At 38.4% G+C, this 18279-nt stretch overlaps 1 protein-coding gene across 9 annotated transcripts in view; it reads right to left on the bottom strand.

Moving 5' to 3' along the window:
• The window catches only part of LOC102303136 (ninjurin-2), a 35508-nt gene extending 18241 nt beyond the window's left edge, over positions 1-17267 (bottom strand). For 3 of the 9 annotated variants that reach the window (XM_042222967.1, XM_042222963.1, XM_042222964.1), the window contains exon 1: positions 16959-17266. In XM_042222967.1, coding sequence (XP_042078901.1) covers positions 16959-17054 — 96 coding nt within the window. In that variant the 5' untranslated portion in view covers positions 17055-17266. Of the gene's footprint in view, positions 1-16958 lie in introns of all 9 variants that reach the window. The other 6 variants (XM_042222965.1, XM_042222968.1, XM_042222966.1 and 3 more) reach the window with 3 other exon arrangements.
• Between the last annotated feature and the right edge of the window lie 1012 nt (positions 17268-18279).

Below are 18279 nucleotides of genomic sequence, written 5' to 3'. Positions count from 1 at the left end.
ACACACACACACACACACACACACACACACACACACAGTGAAGGAGGGAGAAATAGAAACTAAGAAAGTGAACACAATACTTAATACAGAATCACTTGGTCCTTCCAGTCCCCTTTTTTCCACCCATCTTCCAGTTCACCCTTCATTTTGAGCTACTACACATATGTGAAGTTTCTTGAGTCAGTTTTGCACAGCTGCAACATTGTCAACAGTCCATCAGTGTCAGAGTATGTAAGGAAGACACTATGCACATTACAAGACTAATTGCATCTCCTGTTGATATAGTAAAGGTCAATACTGGGGCATTTAAAGAGGCAGGTAACCCTTTTTTTACTCACCAATACCACTAAAGTTTTGAGTTTATAAAATAAATCTTAATAATTAAAGAGTAGTCCAAAATTGTCATTTCTACATTGTTGCTCCTTACAAAATACATAATTTAGATTTAGACTAAAAAAAATCAGTCCCAATTCCCAAAGGTAATGTGCAAGGTAGAAGTATGTACAGTAGATGTGTGGGGCATATGCACTTTTCATATATAAAAACTTTTCATATATAAAACTATTTGTAATGGCAGTTATAATGTTAACCATGGGTGTGCACTGACTATAATGGCAGTAGAATATACAATCCCCTCATTGAGATTTACGACCTTTCTTAATCTGAGAATGGAAGAACTAAAATGTGGCCCTGGTCTCGAAAGAAAAACTAGCATCTTGAAATTCCAACGACATGCATGCACAGAGAACAGAAACAGTGTTTCATCTAGCAGTGAAAACCTTCAATCACGTACTGCTCCTGATATTATACAACTATTGAGCAATGCAATATTTTCCTCCAAAATCCACACTGTGCTTGCATGTGTGCAGTTTGTGCTTGTGTGCTCTTGGCACATTGTAGGCACGAGTACAAAAACCATTAAACGATCAAAAACAGCACCAAACATCAGACTTATGAGTCATATAAGCCTTAGAGTAGAGTGACTATATTGCGGTTACACAACGCGTCCTAACTGTGGTTGTGGTTTTGAGCAATTATAATTCATTGACCCAAGCAGGTAATTTTCCACAATTTGATTTTGACTTAAAACCACACCAGACTGCTTGTATCCAAAACAAACATGGGGAGAGGACTGCGGGAAAGGCTCACTAATACATTTCTGCGTGATTGCGTACAATACCGTATATTGTTAATGTTAGCTCGTGGCCTAAGGTGTGATGTGAACAGGTGTAATGAAAAGAAAACTCCTAACGTGAATAGGTGACACTTGAAGAGTATTTTTTTTCTCTTCACTTATTCTGAAGAGATGTTTTTTTCCGCAGATGTTTGGTCTTTAAATCCCCCTCAGGCCTGCAAGCTTTCATGCCATGTGTGACATCGCAGGACATTCCTCACCGCAACTTCCTGGATTTAATGACCCGGCCTTCATCGCTGTCCGCAACACACACTTCCTTCCTCTGTGCATGCGTGTATGTTGGTATTCCTACTTCCTGAGTTCCACGAATGCCGCTGTTATGCACTGAAACTGCATCCCATTACATGACACATTTAAAGAGACAGGCAGTCAGATAGAGACGGTGTTGAAAATTAAATATATGCATAAAAAACAAAACATAACTGAAACACAGGGAGTGCTTTCTGTTAATCTCACAGCATTTTGAAAATGTTACTTCTTGTCTGGTCATTTTAAAAGTCTTACTTGAGGTGAACCATGTGGCCGCGTGTGTTGACTGACGCACACATGACTGAGTTAACTGATAAACATGTTTTTGTAGAATTCAATTAACATCAGTGATAACAGTTTATCTTTTTCAGCTCTATTTACGATATCCAGTAAATATTTGCCTATCGTGCATTTTCAGTATTCCCATTTTAATAGAGCGCATGCTCAATCCTGAGCCCATGTGTGAGGGAATGGACTTGAATATTACTTGCTGCAGCACCAGCACAGCATAGATACAGACCATTCTCTTAATGAGAAAAAAGAATATTTAGAAAGCACATTCAGCCTTCACTTTGCCATAAATATGTCTTGTTTTTACAGCAAGAACTGCACACATACCACGCCTCTCCCCATCACAAGTAGGTCTCTACAAACCAGAATGTCATTAACATTAAAGCTCATCTGGCTCACGATCCATCACATACTACAAGTTACTGTAATATGTGATGTAACAAGAGAAAGTAATATGTTTTCTTGTCATTGGTTGGCTGTATTGCATAAACTAATGACAATTTAATTGTACCGAGAAGCCAAGGAGGCTCACGTACAGTCATACCCAGAACCATCAAATGTAAGTATTTGAGTTCTTTGCCGAAATGAGCTAAAAATGAGCCGTGTCTGAATGAAAAAAATGCCATCACTTTACGAGCTGGATAAACCCAGTAATATAACTTAATCTGTGTCTGAAAAGGATTTTATGGAGAGATTACTTACACTTTGTGGCACTATAATATTAAAACTGTGTAAAGGTCTTTCATTAGTCATAAAGGGACAGCATAACAGACAATAAATACCTTGTAAGAAACTATAAGCAGAGTTAAGTATTGGACATATGTCTAAATGAGCACTTTTTACACAATAATATCAATGTAGTCATGAAAGTACAACAAGCTGTTGACTAGAGCAATCATAACTGTACCAGAATAACAGTGTGAAGTGTGAAGAGATAGAAAATTGACTGACTAGACTGGAATGATCACCATGGACAAAACCAATATACACCCAGTTTTTTCATTATACCATTTTAGAACATGCTATACTTAAGTTTAGTTATATTTTCAAACATCTCTCATCAGCAGATCCCTTCTTGGGTTAATCGCTAGTCCCACATCCTGTCCTAATTAATATGAGTCTTTCTCTTAATTTTCTTAATTTTCATATATTTACCTTTAACCCTGTTTTCACTCTGTGTACAACCAGCGGCTCTACTCTTCTAATATTCATACACAAAAGACTTGGGCTTAGACATTTTAAGTAATCAACAAGGGTCATTGTTCAACCTCTTTTGCTTTAACACCTTTTCAGTGCTAACATGCAAAATACCAAGTCCATACCTAGTCATGCTATTGACGCATTAAGTGTTTTTCCTCTGTTTTCCAACCTGCCTGGCAGTAAACACCATTGGGTTTCTTTTAAGTTAGCGAGTTAATTATAACCCTGTCAACATTTTACTCAAGATGTGACAAGTGGAAATCTACTGAAGCTGAACGTTATACAGTTGGTGCTTGCAACCTAATACCTGCTCAACCAGTCAACAACACGTGGCACAGTCACGGTCTCTTTGGTTCTGTGTATATACATAGCACTTGAACCTGCACTTGACTTTATTTTCTATCCGGATGTTTGATGAGCTAAAAACACAAGTTAGGCATGTGTGTAAGGAAAAGCAACAATGGCTAATTACTACGTGGAAGTATAAGATTATGATGAAAAACTTCCTTATTTGACATTGCCAAGATTCAACAGGCACAGTGTGTCTAAGTCATGCATTACGCGATGTAGGTAGTATGAAAGAAAACTTGCAGGAGCAGTTACAAATGCCCCAGGACTGTGTGGATACATTAGTTTACTCTACAACAGCCATTTTACACACATTAAGTGAAAGAATGGATTTCCTGTTGCAGCTAAGTCATTAAGGTGCACTTCAGCGCAATAACTTTTGATACATCTGTGAAGGTTCTCAGTCATCCAGGTCATCGTAGTCTAAGGAGCTTGGAAAGAAAAGTGTCAGGACTTCTTTAAGTTGCTTGAACCTCTCATCCCAGAAGCTTTTTCAGTTCTAGGGTCAAATGGTGGAGAGTCCCAGATTTAATCCCCGTGGGAGTAACCCCCCGAGAGGCCAAATGGACCCACACATGAAATCACGATAGGGTGGGGCTAGGTTTCACAATGAGCTCACCTGAAACCTTGGCTGATTGTGACCTACACCCGTTTTCACACCTGGGCTCGTGTGATTAGATAGAGGATCATTAGGGGGTCCATGTTCCTCTTGGGGGGACACTCCCACAGGGATTAAATCTGGGACTCTCCACCATTTGACCCTAGAACTGAAGAGGTTTTTCGGATGAGAGGTGAAACGTCTTCAAGCAACTTAAAGAAGTCCAGAAACTTTTGATACCAGTCCAGCCACAGTGGAGAACAACTTTTACAGAGTTTATGTGCAATCATTATCAGCCTAAAAGAAAGTCTAGCTATCTCATTACAAAAAGGGTTTGTATCGCAGTTGCAATGTGGGAATGATCATCATACATTTAAGAACTCTGACTAAAGCTTTCTCAATAAGCACTTGTATAATTTCCCATAACCACAAGAATGTGATGTCCCACTGCCACTCCTGGAAATGAATATGTATAGACATCATTTTGCTCTTTCACTGCCAAACTTTTGACTTGACTTGACTTGCAAACACACTTGAAGCATAATACACAAAGTGAAACAAAGTGACTAGTTTTCATTCAATTTTATAACGTCTTTGGCAAGCCAAGATATAAAGTGCTTTGCTCTTGGAAAGACTACAATACTGATAATGTTGAGTGTCCGCCCAGTCCTTATTACAATACTGGAGAGTTTTTCTTGAATTATAAATGGGATAGAGGGTTTCACTGATTGGCATTGCTGTAACACAACAAAAAGAACAGGACTCTGTTTTACCTATTAAATGTTTCATGCACAGTAAGACAACATACTTTCTATTGTCTCCTTCAGTTTGAATATCCCGGCCCCTAATAAAAAGCGAACAAAGAAATCTCACAGTTTTATTCCTTGGAATGTTTTATACATTTTTTTAAACTGTAGCCCTTTTTTTAAACTCTCTCTCTCTCTCTCTGTGTGTGCGTGCGTGCGTGCGTGCGTGTGTGTGTGAGAAGAGGATTTATGGCTGGGTTCAAGAAGTTATGGATGTTTGCTTTCAGTGAAGAGGTCAAAGTTTCAGTTGGTTTTGAAGGATATTCCTGAACAAGCAACACACACACACACACACACACACACACACACACACACACACACACACACACACACACACAAGTGACCAAACACCAGTCTGGGAATTTATTTAGGTCCTCTAAGGATCATAAATGTGATATATATGTTTGTTCAGAGTAAACTTATGTGGAGAAAAAAAACAATAAATATCCCAGGAAATCTAATGTGTGTGGTTATGAGCATTTTTTTTTTAAATAAAACAAATAGGAGCACAGCAATGTGCTTGTTAAAACAGTTTAGAGTGGAAGAAAATGCCTACATTGTATGCTTTAAAGGAGCATAAAATCAACATGTGTATAACTAATTTGTTAACAGTAAAACCTAAAGTCTGCAGCTTTAAAACATTTAAATGTGGAATATTTTTGGGAAAACTACATAACTGCTTAATAAAAAACAGTTTTCCTAGCGGTAAGAGAATATCAGAACAGTTTGTGTGTAAACAAAAATGGGTTGCATTGACTCGTGGCTTTACACAGACAACAGTTATTAAGTGGGTGCCTTTGTTTCACACTTAGCATGATCTCATAGGGCTGAGCTCAACAATAGTCCCATGAGCACCACATACACCAAGGGGCATCAGTGACAGAGCCTGGATGAGGTAAGACTGACCCTCGCCTGCCGCCTGCACTTTCGTTCTTTCCCTGAATCACTGCTTTCCTGTCCCCAGTTTTTTTGATTAAGCACAGATAATTATATGACCTCACAACAATGTACTGCATTACAAACTAAAACAAGAGTTGTTTAAACAGAGCTTGAAGTTGTCCTAATATCCTATCAAATCACCAAATTTGTGTACAATTGAAAAATCAACCAAACATAAACAAATCTAAACAAAAAAATGAAGTCACCTCCTGTCCTCAGAACCATTTTCCCACTTGGACGAAATGTAAACTAGCTCAGCAGTCCCCGAACTTTTTTGTACCATGGACAAGTTTAATGTCAGACAATATTTTCACAGACCGGATTGCGGATAAATACAACAAAATAAAATGATATGACCAAGATAAAAACTGTGGTATTTTGTAAATATAATAATAAACGTGAATTCACTGTGTAGTTGTGTAACTTTATTTGCAGCGTCCTCCTGAAATACGACAACAGCATTGAGAGTAACATCCTCCTCTTTGCCCCTTAATGCTCTCTGGTCGCTATGGTAACGTGTAAATATTTCTTTCAAAATAAGACACACAACTACAACACGGGAAAATACCCAGGGAAACCGAGTTAATGATAAAAACCCTGAAAAACTATACATGTCACACCCGAGCCTCAACTCTCGCGGCCCGGTACCAGATGACTCACGGACCGGCACCAGTCCGTGGCCCGGGGGTTTGAGACCGCTGGACTAGCTAATCCAGGTAAATTGTTGACTATGTAACTATTCAAAGATGCAGAGCAACATAAGAACTTATTTGCTTTGATTCATTTAATAACCTTAACTCTACATGTATGCTGTTTTTGACCTCTATGCTTGGCAAAAGTAGCTCACCCTTTAGAAACTAACTACTACAGTATGTCCACCAATAAGTGGCAGCTCTGTCTGTCTGTCATTTGGTGCTGGGTACATAGCACTCTACAGTTGAGAAATAAATGAACAATATACTAGAGGTGGAGGTTTGTGTGTTGCCTATTAATGCATGACTGCTATTGTTTGCCTTGCTTTGCCCTGACAGTGTTCCACTGGGGCAAGCAAGATGAGGAGTGCTTGTCCATTGAAATCTAGACATGACTTAAAAATACAATGAAAGTGATCTCTCATCCTCATTCTTAATGAGTTTTCTGTTCCGTAAGCTTCATTCGTTGCCTGTCTGTTACATCCTCTAGATTACAGCTACCTCGTGGCAACAATTGGCTCTGATCTCTGGAAGCAGAATTAACTTTGCTTGCCTTGGATTCCACTAAAATCTGTAGCACAGGTCGATTTTCATGTTTGTCTCCCATCAAACATTATTGTCCTGCCGTGTCCAGCTGAAGAAAACAGGCAAGTTGAATAGGTGCAGACTCAACCAGCATTTTCAGATTATCATGTATAAGAAATCACTTGGTTGACTGAGTGTAAGTTTATCCATCAATTTTGTTAATACAACATCTTTCTTTTTCATTGATATTTTTAATTGCCCTGTGATGGTTAACAATTTTACACAGTGCTCAAGCCTTTTAACTCAGCTTCAACTATTTTTGTGAGTTTCTTAAAAGATGTTTTGTTTTGTTTTTCTTAATGTATGGTTTACAATTGACTGACAAGATTCCCAATTCGGTCCCTGGAGGAGACACAAATTCCTTTGGCGTTAAATCAATTGTATGAACTGTGGTGTCCTCTTGTAAATAATAGAGCAGGCAAAATAAACTTTTGTACTATAGATTCAAAAGAATCTTTTGTATCTATACTGTGCAATTATAGAATTCCATGGGTTCATTGTTTCTGTCAAAAAAGGGTCACGCTTTGAATATCCAAGATATTTATCAAGTCGCATTTCCAAGGACGCTGCAAAATTAGCTAATTCTAACAAAGAAAAACAAACAAGCCCAAAAAAAAATGCCAATTTCATATTTGAAGACGTGGTAGTGCCAATGCTAGGTGAGTAATGAGAAAATGAATAACAATAAAGTTGCAGGATTTATAATCTAAAAGGTGGGTTAGAAGACAACTAAACCCTAATATAGCTGAAGAGGAGGAGGTGAAGTATAGAGTTATTAAACGTCTGATCTATCCTCAATTGAAATGTTTATTAAGAGTCACTTTAGAGTTGTATTTTTCCATTGTTTTGATTCAAATAAGTGCAGACAAAGAACCCTATCTCACTGGGACTCTTAACTCTGCACACACCTCTGACAGTAGCACGTATGAACACAAACAAACTGGCAGCCATACAAGCTTGACCAGAAACATTCAGGACTGGGTGTTTTTCCCACACAAACTTTGTCCAGTCCAGTGACCTACTACTCATGCTGGAGGAAAGGAAAACACAGATAAAGAGAGGTCTGTATTTACCTCTACTTCAACCCTCAATTAACATAAACACACACATGCTCACGCAGACACATGCGCCGCCCTGGCCAGCAGCCCGGCACACAGCCATGCATTTCATCAACAAAGATGAAATCAGATTCTCTATGTGTGTTTGCATGGCCCGAATTACTTTTTCTTTTTCTCTACATGCCAAGCTGCATCGCCCTTCAGTCCTACTTCTTGCTTTCTCATGTGTTTTCTATCACTTCCCTCTCTTAAAGAAATAGCTCAGCCTTTTGGGGAAATATGTTTATTCGCAATCTTCTGCGAGAATTAGATGAAAGGTTCTGGTTCACTGTGCATCAATAAACACAAAGGCTTTGTTCATCACAATCCTTACCACATGCAGCCTCTTAAGTATTGCATATGTTGTTTTTATGCCTATTTTTACGTTAATGCTTTTTCACAGATTTGTGCATATGTGGGTATCTCTATATTTATGTGGCAACAATTTGAGCACAGCACACATCGTGCAGGCTGCAGGCAGCTCAAATATAGTTGAATATAGTTGTAAATGCTGCAGAGAAGCAATACATAATTCCTCGAAAATGTTTTTATGAGAAGGGTGTGTACACAGAGCCTGTGAGAAGACTGGCGTACGGATTTATAAGCCTGGTGTTCATCTCTGATTTATGTTCATCTCTGTGTGTGCATGCATGACTTAAGTGTTGTGAGTTACTGTCCCTGCAGGGAACCCTCGGCATTGGGGGGGGTTCCTGCTTTTTCTTGGCAACTATGACTGGAACAAGTGGATGAAGAACAAAAGTCTGTCACGAAACTCTTGGCCTTAAAGCTCCTATTAATGATTTATTTCTCGTGTAAAAATCTGCTCAAATTTTTAAAGATGCTTGTTGGTTACTTTGACAAACAATGTCTTCATGAAATATGTCAAAACAGACGAGTCCTAATATACAAAGACTTTAAATCCCACTGAAGTGGAAGTAAATCTGCCTTTTTTCAGTGTGACACTATAATTGTGGGTTTAGGGAATAGAACAAAACAGGAGACAGACCAACTGGTCCTTGTGTGATAATTTAATTGTTTATATGCGGTAGGATCTGAAGTTTCATCTGGTATCACTCATCTTGACCTTTTTTTTGTACACATACTCTCTTTAACGCTTTTGAGAGAACCTTTTCTCACACACACACACACACACGAACTCATGCAAACATGCACGCTCACACACAAAAATTGGGCATGGCTCCTTTTAGAACTGTTTTAGATTCAAACTGAGTTAGCTGTCATTTCCCCTGCAAAATGAAAAGAAAACACAGTATCCCCCCTGGACAGAGAAGACAGGAAGAACAAGAATAGAGAGAAATGAAAGGAGGAATAGGGTAACAAGGAAAAATGGAAGAAAAAGACAGAAAAGGATGGTGGTAAATCACACAGACAAGGACAAGTATGATGTATTTTCTAATTCAAATAATATTTTCAGTGGTAGACGATCAAAGCAGATATGCAGATAATGGGCCCATATCCTGCTGTCAGGTTGTTTCTCTTTCTTATAGTGTTATATAGCAAAGTCACAAAGGCTAATGTCAACGCCAAAGGTATTACTCTCACGAACAAAAAACACGGCTGCTGAATCGTTTGCAATGCCATTTTATAAACAGCTTATTTGCATCACTTTTTCCTGCATATGAGAAATTGGTGAGACACAAAGAGGGTTTGGCTTCCAAAGTAGAAGTACTAGGACTGTAATAAAAAGTGGTTAAAATTTACTCAAGTTTAAAATATACTTTTTGTATTTTAAGTGTCTTAATAACAGTCTTTGTCTTAACTAAAGTAAATCGGGTTGGCTTGCTGTGTAAACTAAAGCATTGGTCTATGAGAGCTGCAAATCATTGCATTCTTTTTTCTTTATATTTTCACAATGTCTCAACTTATTGGAATCGGGGCTTATACAATACGAGTGATTACATGTTTAGTTACCCCTGAAGGCTACCAACTATGTAAGACATTTACATAATACAGCTGCTTCACTGTTTTGTGTCCAGGCCATGCTGCTAATCTAGTCTCAGCCAAATGTGACAAGAGCAAACACCAGCATTTTCTAGTACACCTGGTATCTGAGGAACTGAAGACCAATTAGATTTATTTATTTTATGATTTTCCGACACTAGTTTGAAACCCATAACCAAGGATTCAGTGTGTACTATTATTACTGTTAAACTACAGTGAAATATAAAATTAGTCTGTTGCATTTCTTCATATCCTCTATCAAGGTCAATCCATCCATCCATCTTCTTAACCACTTCTCCAATTCTGGTCCATGCAGGAGGGGGAGCGGCTGGAGTCTTTCCCAGCTGTCATATTTTAAGAAGAGGGATAACCCTGGACACGTCAACAACAATTCACATCCACATTCACACCTGCAGCTAATTTAGAATAACAAGAATGCCTTTGGACTGTGGGAAGCAGGAGCACCCAGAGAGAACCCACACAAGCACTGGGAGAACATACAAACTCCACACAGAAGAACATACAAATGCAATGTAGATCTGCATCAGAATTTAATTAGTTCTCTCTTTGTCCAAGTTCCATTTCTGCCAAATTTAATAAAAATTTGACTTGTTGCACAATCGTGCTGACAGATAGACAAACAGCACTGGAAGCTCTGCTTAGCTGCACGTTTTTTCCTTGACCTTGGAGAAGGAATATATCCTTGTAACAGAAGCAATTTTGGAAATGGTCCTGCATGAAAACACTGAATAAACCATTGGCTTCTACAGGAGTCTCTTTTTGTACTGGGTTTGATCTTGTTCTGGTAAAGTAAATAAACAATGAGTTATTTTTCCCTGTTATTGTAGGATATCATTTGACTGCTTTAGCAGCTGAACAAATGTCCTCACATGGTTGACTCAATGACTGCAAGGAGCCCAGGTCCTGTGGCTACAAAACAAGCTCAAATCATCACCCCTCAAATCATCACACCATGCTGACAGGTGGTAAGAGTTGTTTCTGCTGATATGCTGTGTTTGTAATGCTGTGCATTATGGCCAAGAATACTGTAACTGAGGTCTTGTGATTTGCTCAGATGCAGCTTTGGAAAGTCCTGTCTTTTTAAGAGAGGAGAGGCATTCCCCTGGTAACCCTTTAAAACAAGCCATACTTGTTCAGTTTTTTCTAATTGTTTGGTCATGAACTTTAACAATTATCATGCTAAGTAAGATCTGTAAAATCTGAGATCTTATTTTAAAAATGTTCTGAGCATTGCATAGTCTGACACCCAAACCAGCAAACTACCAAAACGGCCATGTTTGAACCCAGACATTAGAATTTTTCACCTCTAGTTCCCTTATTTTAAAGAGAGTTTTTAAATTGGGTTTTTGGTTAGATGTCTGTGATTAACAAACGCTTTCACGTTCACATTTAATTCTACAGTTTTATAACTAAATTTTGATTTTTTTATGTCTCCCAGAAAAGGTCTCTGATAATAAGTAGCAAGAGATAAGAGAGGCCTGGATATTCAAGGTTGTGACGACAAAAACAATGATTGCGTGCCATCTCTGAAACTGGTGGTATAGTTCATTCATAGACTAACCTTCATCTCTGACAATGCCATTTAAACTTCAAAAAATGTGGTTTATAAAAATTATCTTGCTAAAAAAATTTTCCTAATCTGTTATCTTCTATCTGTTATCTACCCTATTGCAACTGACAAATCGTTGCTGATGCACCATGTAATAAGCTTTTTAAAAACAAGTCGCTTTGGACAAAGTTGTCACATATTCTGTGCTGTACCATATAATTACAAGCTACTCACACTCTATTGTACATATCTGGTAAATTACACAACTCTTTCTACTTGCACACATATACAATGGAAAAGAATGTGACTCACAGTTTGGTTACACCTATTACACAACACGAGTCATTAAACAACAACAGTCATTGCATTTCAGTTAAAGATGAGGCTCGGCCGGGCGTCAGATGACGGTTCCTAGAATTACAGAGACATGCATGCACTCTCATACTTCACACCTACACTCAGAATGTAACATTTGCCATGTAGGGGCCAAGAGGTGGTTACACGCACAATCACAGACATGCACACAGACTTGTGTTTCCATAACTTTAGAGGCCATTATACTGATTTACATTTCTAATCAATTGTGTACTCGTAGTAACCTAGCTTTAAAAAGCAAGAACCCAACTATGATGGGTTCTTGCTTTTTGAGCCCATAAGGAAGACACTTGTGCAAATAAATGTAGATCTCCCCAATAAGTTGTTGTTGTGATTTGGCACTATATAAATAAAATTGAACTGATGTGATGCATAGCCAAGAAACAAGAAAGACAAAGCATAAACATGCATCAAAAACAAAGTTTTGTGATATAGTCCTTGTTATATAGACACTACAGTAATGTACACTCTGCATATTTTGTTTTGAAGAAGCCAGACTTTCCTGGAATTTTTAATGTGGTCTTGAGCAATAGCTCTCATCTTTTTTATATATATATTTGCTGCTTTTCCACGCGTTTTCAGTCCAGTTCTTGGACCTGATCATTGTCAGATGAATGATTTTGTGTTTACTGAACCAGTGTAACAGACAACCTAATGAAGCAACTTATCTAACAAAGAACTTTATCTTCAGGAACTTTGTTAATAGCCTGTCACAATTTTTTTTTCTTTAGTTGAATCTAAAAATCTCAAGATAACACAGTCTGACAGGTGTAAAACAGTATTTATGAGTCAACAAGGAGTTTTCCCAAAGAGTTATTGTCTAGGACTTAGGCAAACTAGTCAAGTGGAGGACAAAAGAAGAGGTGACAGGCCTAAAAAAAAATCTACAGCAGATGAACCGTATCTGAAAGTCATGTCCTTAAGAAATAGGGGGAAAAATCCAGCAAAGACCTGACACAGGACTTGAGAGATGCATCTGACCCTTCAGATGATTCATCTACTGTTCACCACAGCCTCAGAAAAGGTCTCAGTGGAAGGGTGGTTGCCAAGAGGCCATTCTTAAGGAAAAAAAACAGGGAGAAAAAGCTGAGGTATGCCAAGTTACAAAACCTGGACTGAATGCAGAAGAATATGGTCAGAATTCGATTCACCACGCAATATCATAGAAAGTATCTGAAAGTGTCTGATTGGCAGGATGTTCCTTTTTCAGCATGATAATGACCCCAAGCACACTGCCAGGGCAGTAAAGTCGCACCTGGACAGAAGAACACACAAGGGAATGCTATCAGCCATGTGAATAATGTTGAGCCTGGACCTCAACATTGTGTAAGCAGTGTCAGATCATCTCGGCAGAGAATGGAACAAAAGGAAGCCAACGTCCAAAAAAGACCTTTGAAAGATGTTCAAGAAGTCTGGAGAATTACTTCTGAAGACTACTTCAAGAAATCAAAGGAAGCTTGCCTAGAAGAGGTAAGGCTGAGTTGAAGAATAAAGGCGATCATACCAAATATTGACTTTCAAGCTAGTTGTAAAACCTGTTTTTGCCTTAGATAATGTATTTTATGTACGTTTGCACGTTTTAATAAACTGTCGCACCTACTAGGGTGACTCAAGAATTTTTCATAGTACTATATAAGACACATGCAGACCTCCCTTATTATATTTAATCTTTGGTAAACTAATATGTATATCACTACTATTTTCTGTGATTGGCGTGCAAGACTTGCTCTGAAGTGACCTTTCTTTCCTGACATCTACCAAAGTCAGTTGATGGCCAGCTCAGGCTTGCTCACATGATTTTACACTTCTCTGAAATAATTCTTATGCCTGTGTTTCAATTTTCACTTTTTGCATTATGTCCTCACACTAAGATATTGATGCCATTTCTATGTCTGTAACAACACTATGGAAGCTGAATGTCACCACTGAATAAGCTAGAAATCCTTGAAAAAGCATGGAAGGTTTAATCTATACGTGTAAAATTTAGCAATGTTGGTAACCAAGGGGATCCATGGTGTTGGAAGAACAGCAACATTTTAAGTGTTTACACCAAATTCTAGTCTTTAATGTCTGCTTTAAGGTTATTTTCACTTTATTGATTTCTCCAAGTAATCTTAAGAGCTTGTTCACAATCAAACACTAAAAATAAGAGGTTTTTTTTTCTAATCACTAAACATACTGTGACCATCCTCCTCGAACAGTGTGGTCATTCTCTTTCTTTGAAACATGAGTGCCAAGCTTGGAGAGGCCGTGTGATTCCTCCTAATTCTGTATTGGCGCTCCACACCCTCTTGCTGTGCTCTATACATAGAGAGTGACTTAGAGGTGTAAAGCTTTCACACCATGGAAATAGATTCATCATGACAGGCTCACAGAGACACTGAATGAAAGCCTCATAGATCTAATTTCAGAAAATAATATGCTTCTCTTTGGGGAAGCTCTCACTCTGAAGCTATGCTACTGCATTATATCAGGATATTGTGACGATGTCATGAACTCAAAGACCAAGAAATCCTTCTGGGTAATAATTCTGTATCAACAGTCCTGTTTTATTCCACAGTAGCATATATGAATCTAAATCTCAACCAAAAAGATCCCAGCAATTCCTCAGCTCTACTACCTTATTGTGGATAACATTATGGAGGCCTGGAGCCTATTCTAGGAGCAGGGATAGGTCAGTAGGTAGAGTAGTTGCTCCATGATTGGAAGGTCGGGGGTTCGAATCCACTGAACGGCTACCCTGAGCAAGGTACCGTCCCTACTCACTGCTCCCCGGGCGCTTGCTTAGTGGCTGCCCACTGCTTCACTGAGCGAATGGGTCATATGCAGAGAAAAACAAGTAATTTCCCCATGGGGATCAATAAAGTATACATTATTATTCTAGATGACACTGAGCAGGAGGTGAGGTAAAGCCTGGACAGGTGACTACATGGATGACCACCTACTGCCTATATCAAGCTCAATTTATAGCTATTTTTTTAATCACATGACAAAGATATTCTGAGTGTGTCTTGAGACAAATTCAGATGATGGTCAGATGTTTGCTCCGTAAACACTAAAAGCACTGTGTGTATATCTGACAACCCTTATTTGCCAACATTTTTCATTATTCAATTCAATGATGCAATTTTTTGCTCTTGTCGCTGCTGATGACTGCAACTCGCTGAGCCTGGTTTCGCTGGTTATTTTCCCCTGTTAAAAGAGAGCTTTTCTTTCCCACAGTCACAAAGTGCTTGCACAGAAAATTTAATCTGATTGTTGGGGTATTTACTAGAATACTGTAAAGTATAAAGTACCTTGATGCAAGTGTTTTGATTTTAAACTGGCTGTTGGCACAATACAACAAATACATATGACATGAATAAAGGCATTAGCATTAGTCATATACACACAGACCACAAGTTTGAGCTGGCATAACATACGGGATGCATATTGTGCTGAAAGAGTGAGTTCTTAAACACATGCTTCCTTAAACACGCATTCATGTGCACGCATGCTTTGGTAAACTTGTTTCTGCTTTACTGAAGATCCCACATTTCCCTCCTTGTGTCTGTCATCATATAATTATGCCACTATGGTTCAAATGAATAGTTCCGGGGAGGACTTGACATCTGCAGATATACATATATTATAGTGATGTTATTATCACTGGAGTCACTAGTGGCAGAACGTGACCAAATGGTACTGTACAGGTTCTCAGCTTATCCAAACAAGTCTTTTTCTTCTCTCTCTTCAAGCCTTCCTGTCTTATTAGTTGCTGCTAATATATTCACATTCATTCATATTCATAACCCCTGCTACAGATATGCTGAATACCATTTCAATAAACTGTAACATTGTTCTCTGTTTAACTGTTATCAGATTACGACTTATCAAAACAGAACTGGTGAAAAGTCAAAGAGTGTGTTATGAATCTCAGTTTTATGAATAAACAGTACAAGCATTCATGCTACATTTGGATGTGGTTAGCGGGCAGATAACCTATGAGATAGAATAAAGTTATCGCTAATGTGATAACAGTAGGGGGTCACCGAAAAGGACATTTACTGTCTGCGTTGAAAAAGCATGCATTTCCAAAAATGTATGTACAAAAAGAAGCAAACAGCACTTTATTTAAGATCCAGAATTCTGCTTATCTCATTGAGAATTTTACACACATCATTTACATACCAAAATGATGTATATACAATAAATTTATATGTAATATGGACATTTACATATGCTGATGAACTGAGCGAATACCCTGTCTTCCACATCTATCACTGTCTCACACGCACTCACGCACACAAACACACACAGCTTGTCTTAAGTAATCCCACTTTGTTCACTGGAGACTGTGTAGCTAAAAATACTGTGCCAGTAACTGATAGCTCTGCTGGTTGATGTGGAGGAACCCTGTTACCTCTATTACAGACCAGCAGAAGACACCAGGAACAGTTATGTAAATATCTATAACTTCTGTGAAATTGAGGCAGATGATTATTTGAAAAAAGAAGCTTCAATCTTTTTGAATAAAATCCAAAATATTTGTGAATAAACTAAATGTAGCTTAAATTCGTGTGTAAAGTATGGGAATATCAAAAAATAAATGCAACCTCTAAAAACTCCAATTATACTACGACCCCTTTTCTATCTCTATATTCCTGCATACCTGTTTCTTTGACCCACAGCTACTTTAAAAGGTATTATTAACCTTTGCACCCAGGCCCTAATTGATATTTGATGGATGCTGTAGTTGTGTCTTAGTCTTGGGATCGAGTACAGGCACTTAACCTAACCAAGAGAACCACAGGGCAGCCTTTTGATCCTCAGCTCTCACACAGGCAGAACATACCACAGCTTTGTGGTAAAGCCAAGATAGAAGCAATGATTCAGAGTAACAAACTCTCAGGACTAAGAAAAAAGTCAGATTAAAGAGTGAGGGAAATAGGAACTAAGGAAGAGGGTGAAATAAAAGGAAGGCAGATAGGAAGGCAATGCTTTTGCTTAATAAAATAAGCAATTCATCTATAGTTATTTATAAGTTTTTCTGCCATTTTAAGTATACTAACCTGAAGGGGCCCGCTGGCTGGCATGGTGGATCTCAGCGATGTCAGGTCGATGTCTCGGCCCTGCTCTCCTCGCTCGGTCTTTCCCATTCCCTGCATAATGAGGCCCGTTGAGGAGCAAGCAACTAAACACAGTACACCCTTGAATGCTACGCTCACAGCAGTGAAAATACTAATGCAAGAGCGGCAGTGGTCGTTGTGAAGGGAAATCACCCTGGACGCCAGGCACAAGGCAAGCCCAGGGTGGACAACAGAGGGACAAACAAACAGCTTATTCAGCCTACCCTGGTCTCTCTCCCTGTGCCTGACTCTCGCTTTGCACTCTTTCAGTTTCCCACTGTCTTTTTTTTTTGCCAGTATTCGCTCCTTTAATCTATTAAAAAATTCTAAAAGGCTCGAAAACAAATATATATTTTGTGTGTCTATTTGTGCCTGTTTGCACAACAAACGCATTGCTGTATTTCTGTCAAATTAACTGAGGTCAGGTGTGCTCCCAGTAAAGCACTGAGGCTTCATTGTTGGGAGTTTGCAGCTTTTTAAATTCAAGGAGCCCAGGCTCTGTGAAACTATGCTCCATACTATATTATGTGGACACAGGCCATATAATTTCAACATGCAGTTATCTCAAAAACTGGACACGTTATACCAAAACTATCTGCTTGGCTGCAGACTACTATTGATGAGTGAAATGCTTTGCTACTCTCAAGGTTAACTTTGTAACATTTTTCATAACACTTAAGAAATATTAGGCTTTCCACAACTGTTTTGGTTGCCTCTAACAGCCTGTGTATTGATTTCCATTCAGCCTATTTTACCACATACCATCAGAGTCCCTTTACATAATTCACCTCCTCTCCCCACCTACAACACTTAAAGTAAGAAACATAAACAACGACTTATAATGACTTGACAAAATGATAAAGTGAGTCTACTAATTAGTGACGTCAGTAAAGAAATACAACAAAAATTACATTACAAACTCCACATAGTTAATAATTATGTGACATGAGGTAATACCTTGCTGGTGACAATGTTAGCAAAAAATAAGCTAAGTTTAGCCAGCTAGCTGCTATGTTAGCTAACAGGTGATTGACCGTAGTTGACTTAAAATCGCATTTTTATTCATTTAAATGAATAAAAATGAGTCATTTATTGACATTGACAGTGATTTTTTTTGTTGGTTAACTGTGAAGCTTTAAAAGCGGCTTTACGTTACAACAAATGACTGTTAGGTGTGGCTGTGTGCAGGCAGGAATAGGACCCAAGGTGCAGACTCCGGAGACAGAACTTAAACAAAAACAGCTTTAATGCTGAACGCAAACAT

The sequence above is a fragment of the Haplochromis burtoni genome, unplaced genomic scaffold (assembly GCF_018398535.1).
Source record: "Haplochromis burtoni strain Fernald_Lab_line unplaced genomic scaffold, NCSU_Asbu1 Contig_98, whole genome shotgun sequence".
NCBI classification, from domain to species: domain Eukaryota; kingdom Metazoa; phylum Chordata; class Actinopteri; order Cichliformes; family Cichlidae; genus Haplochromis; species Haplochromis burtoni.
Note: the sequence above shows the minus strand (reverse complement) of the source record. Positions and strands in the feature narration are given on the sequence as shown.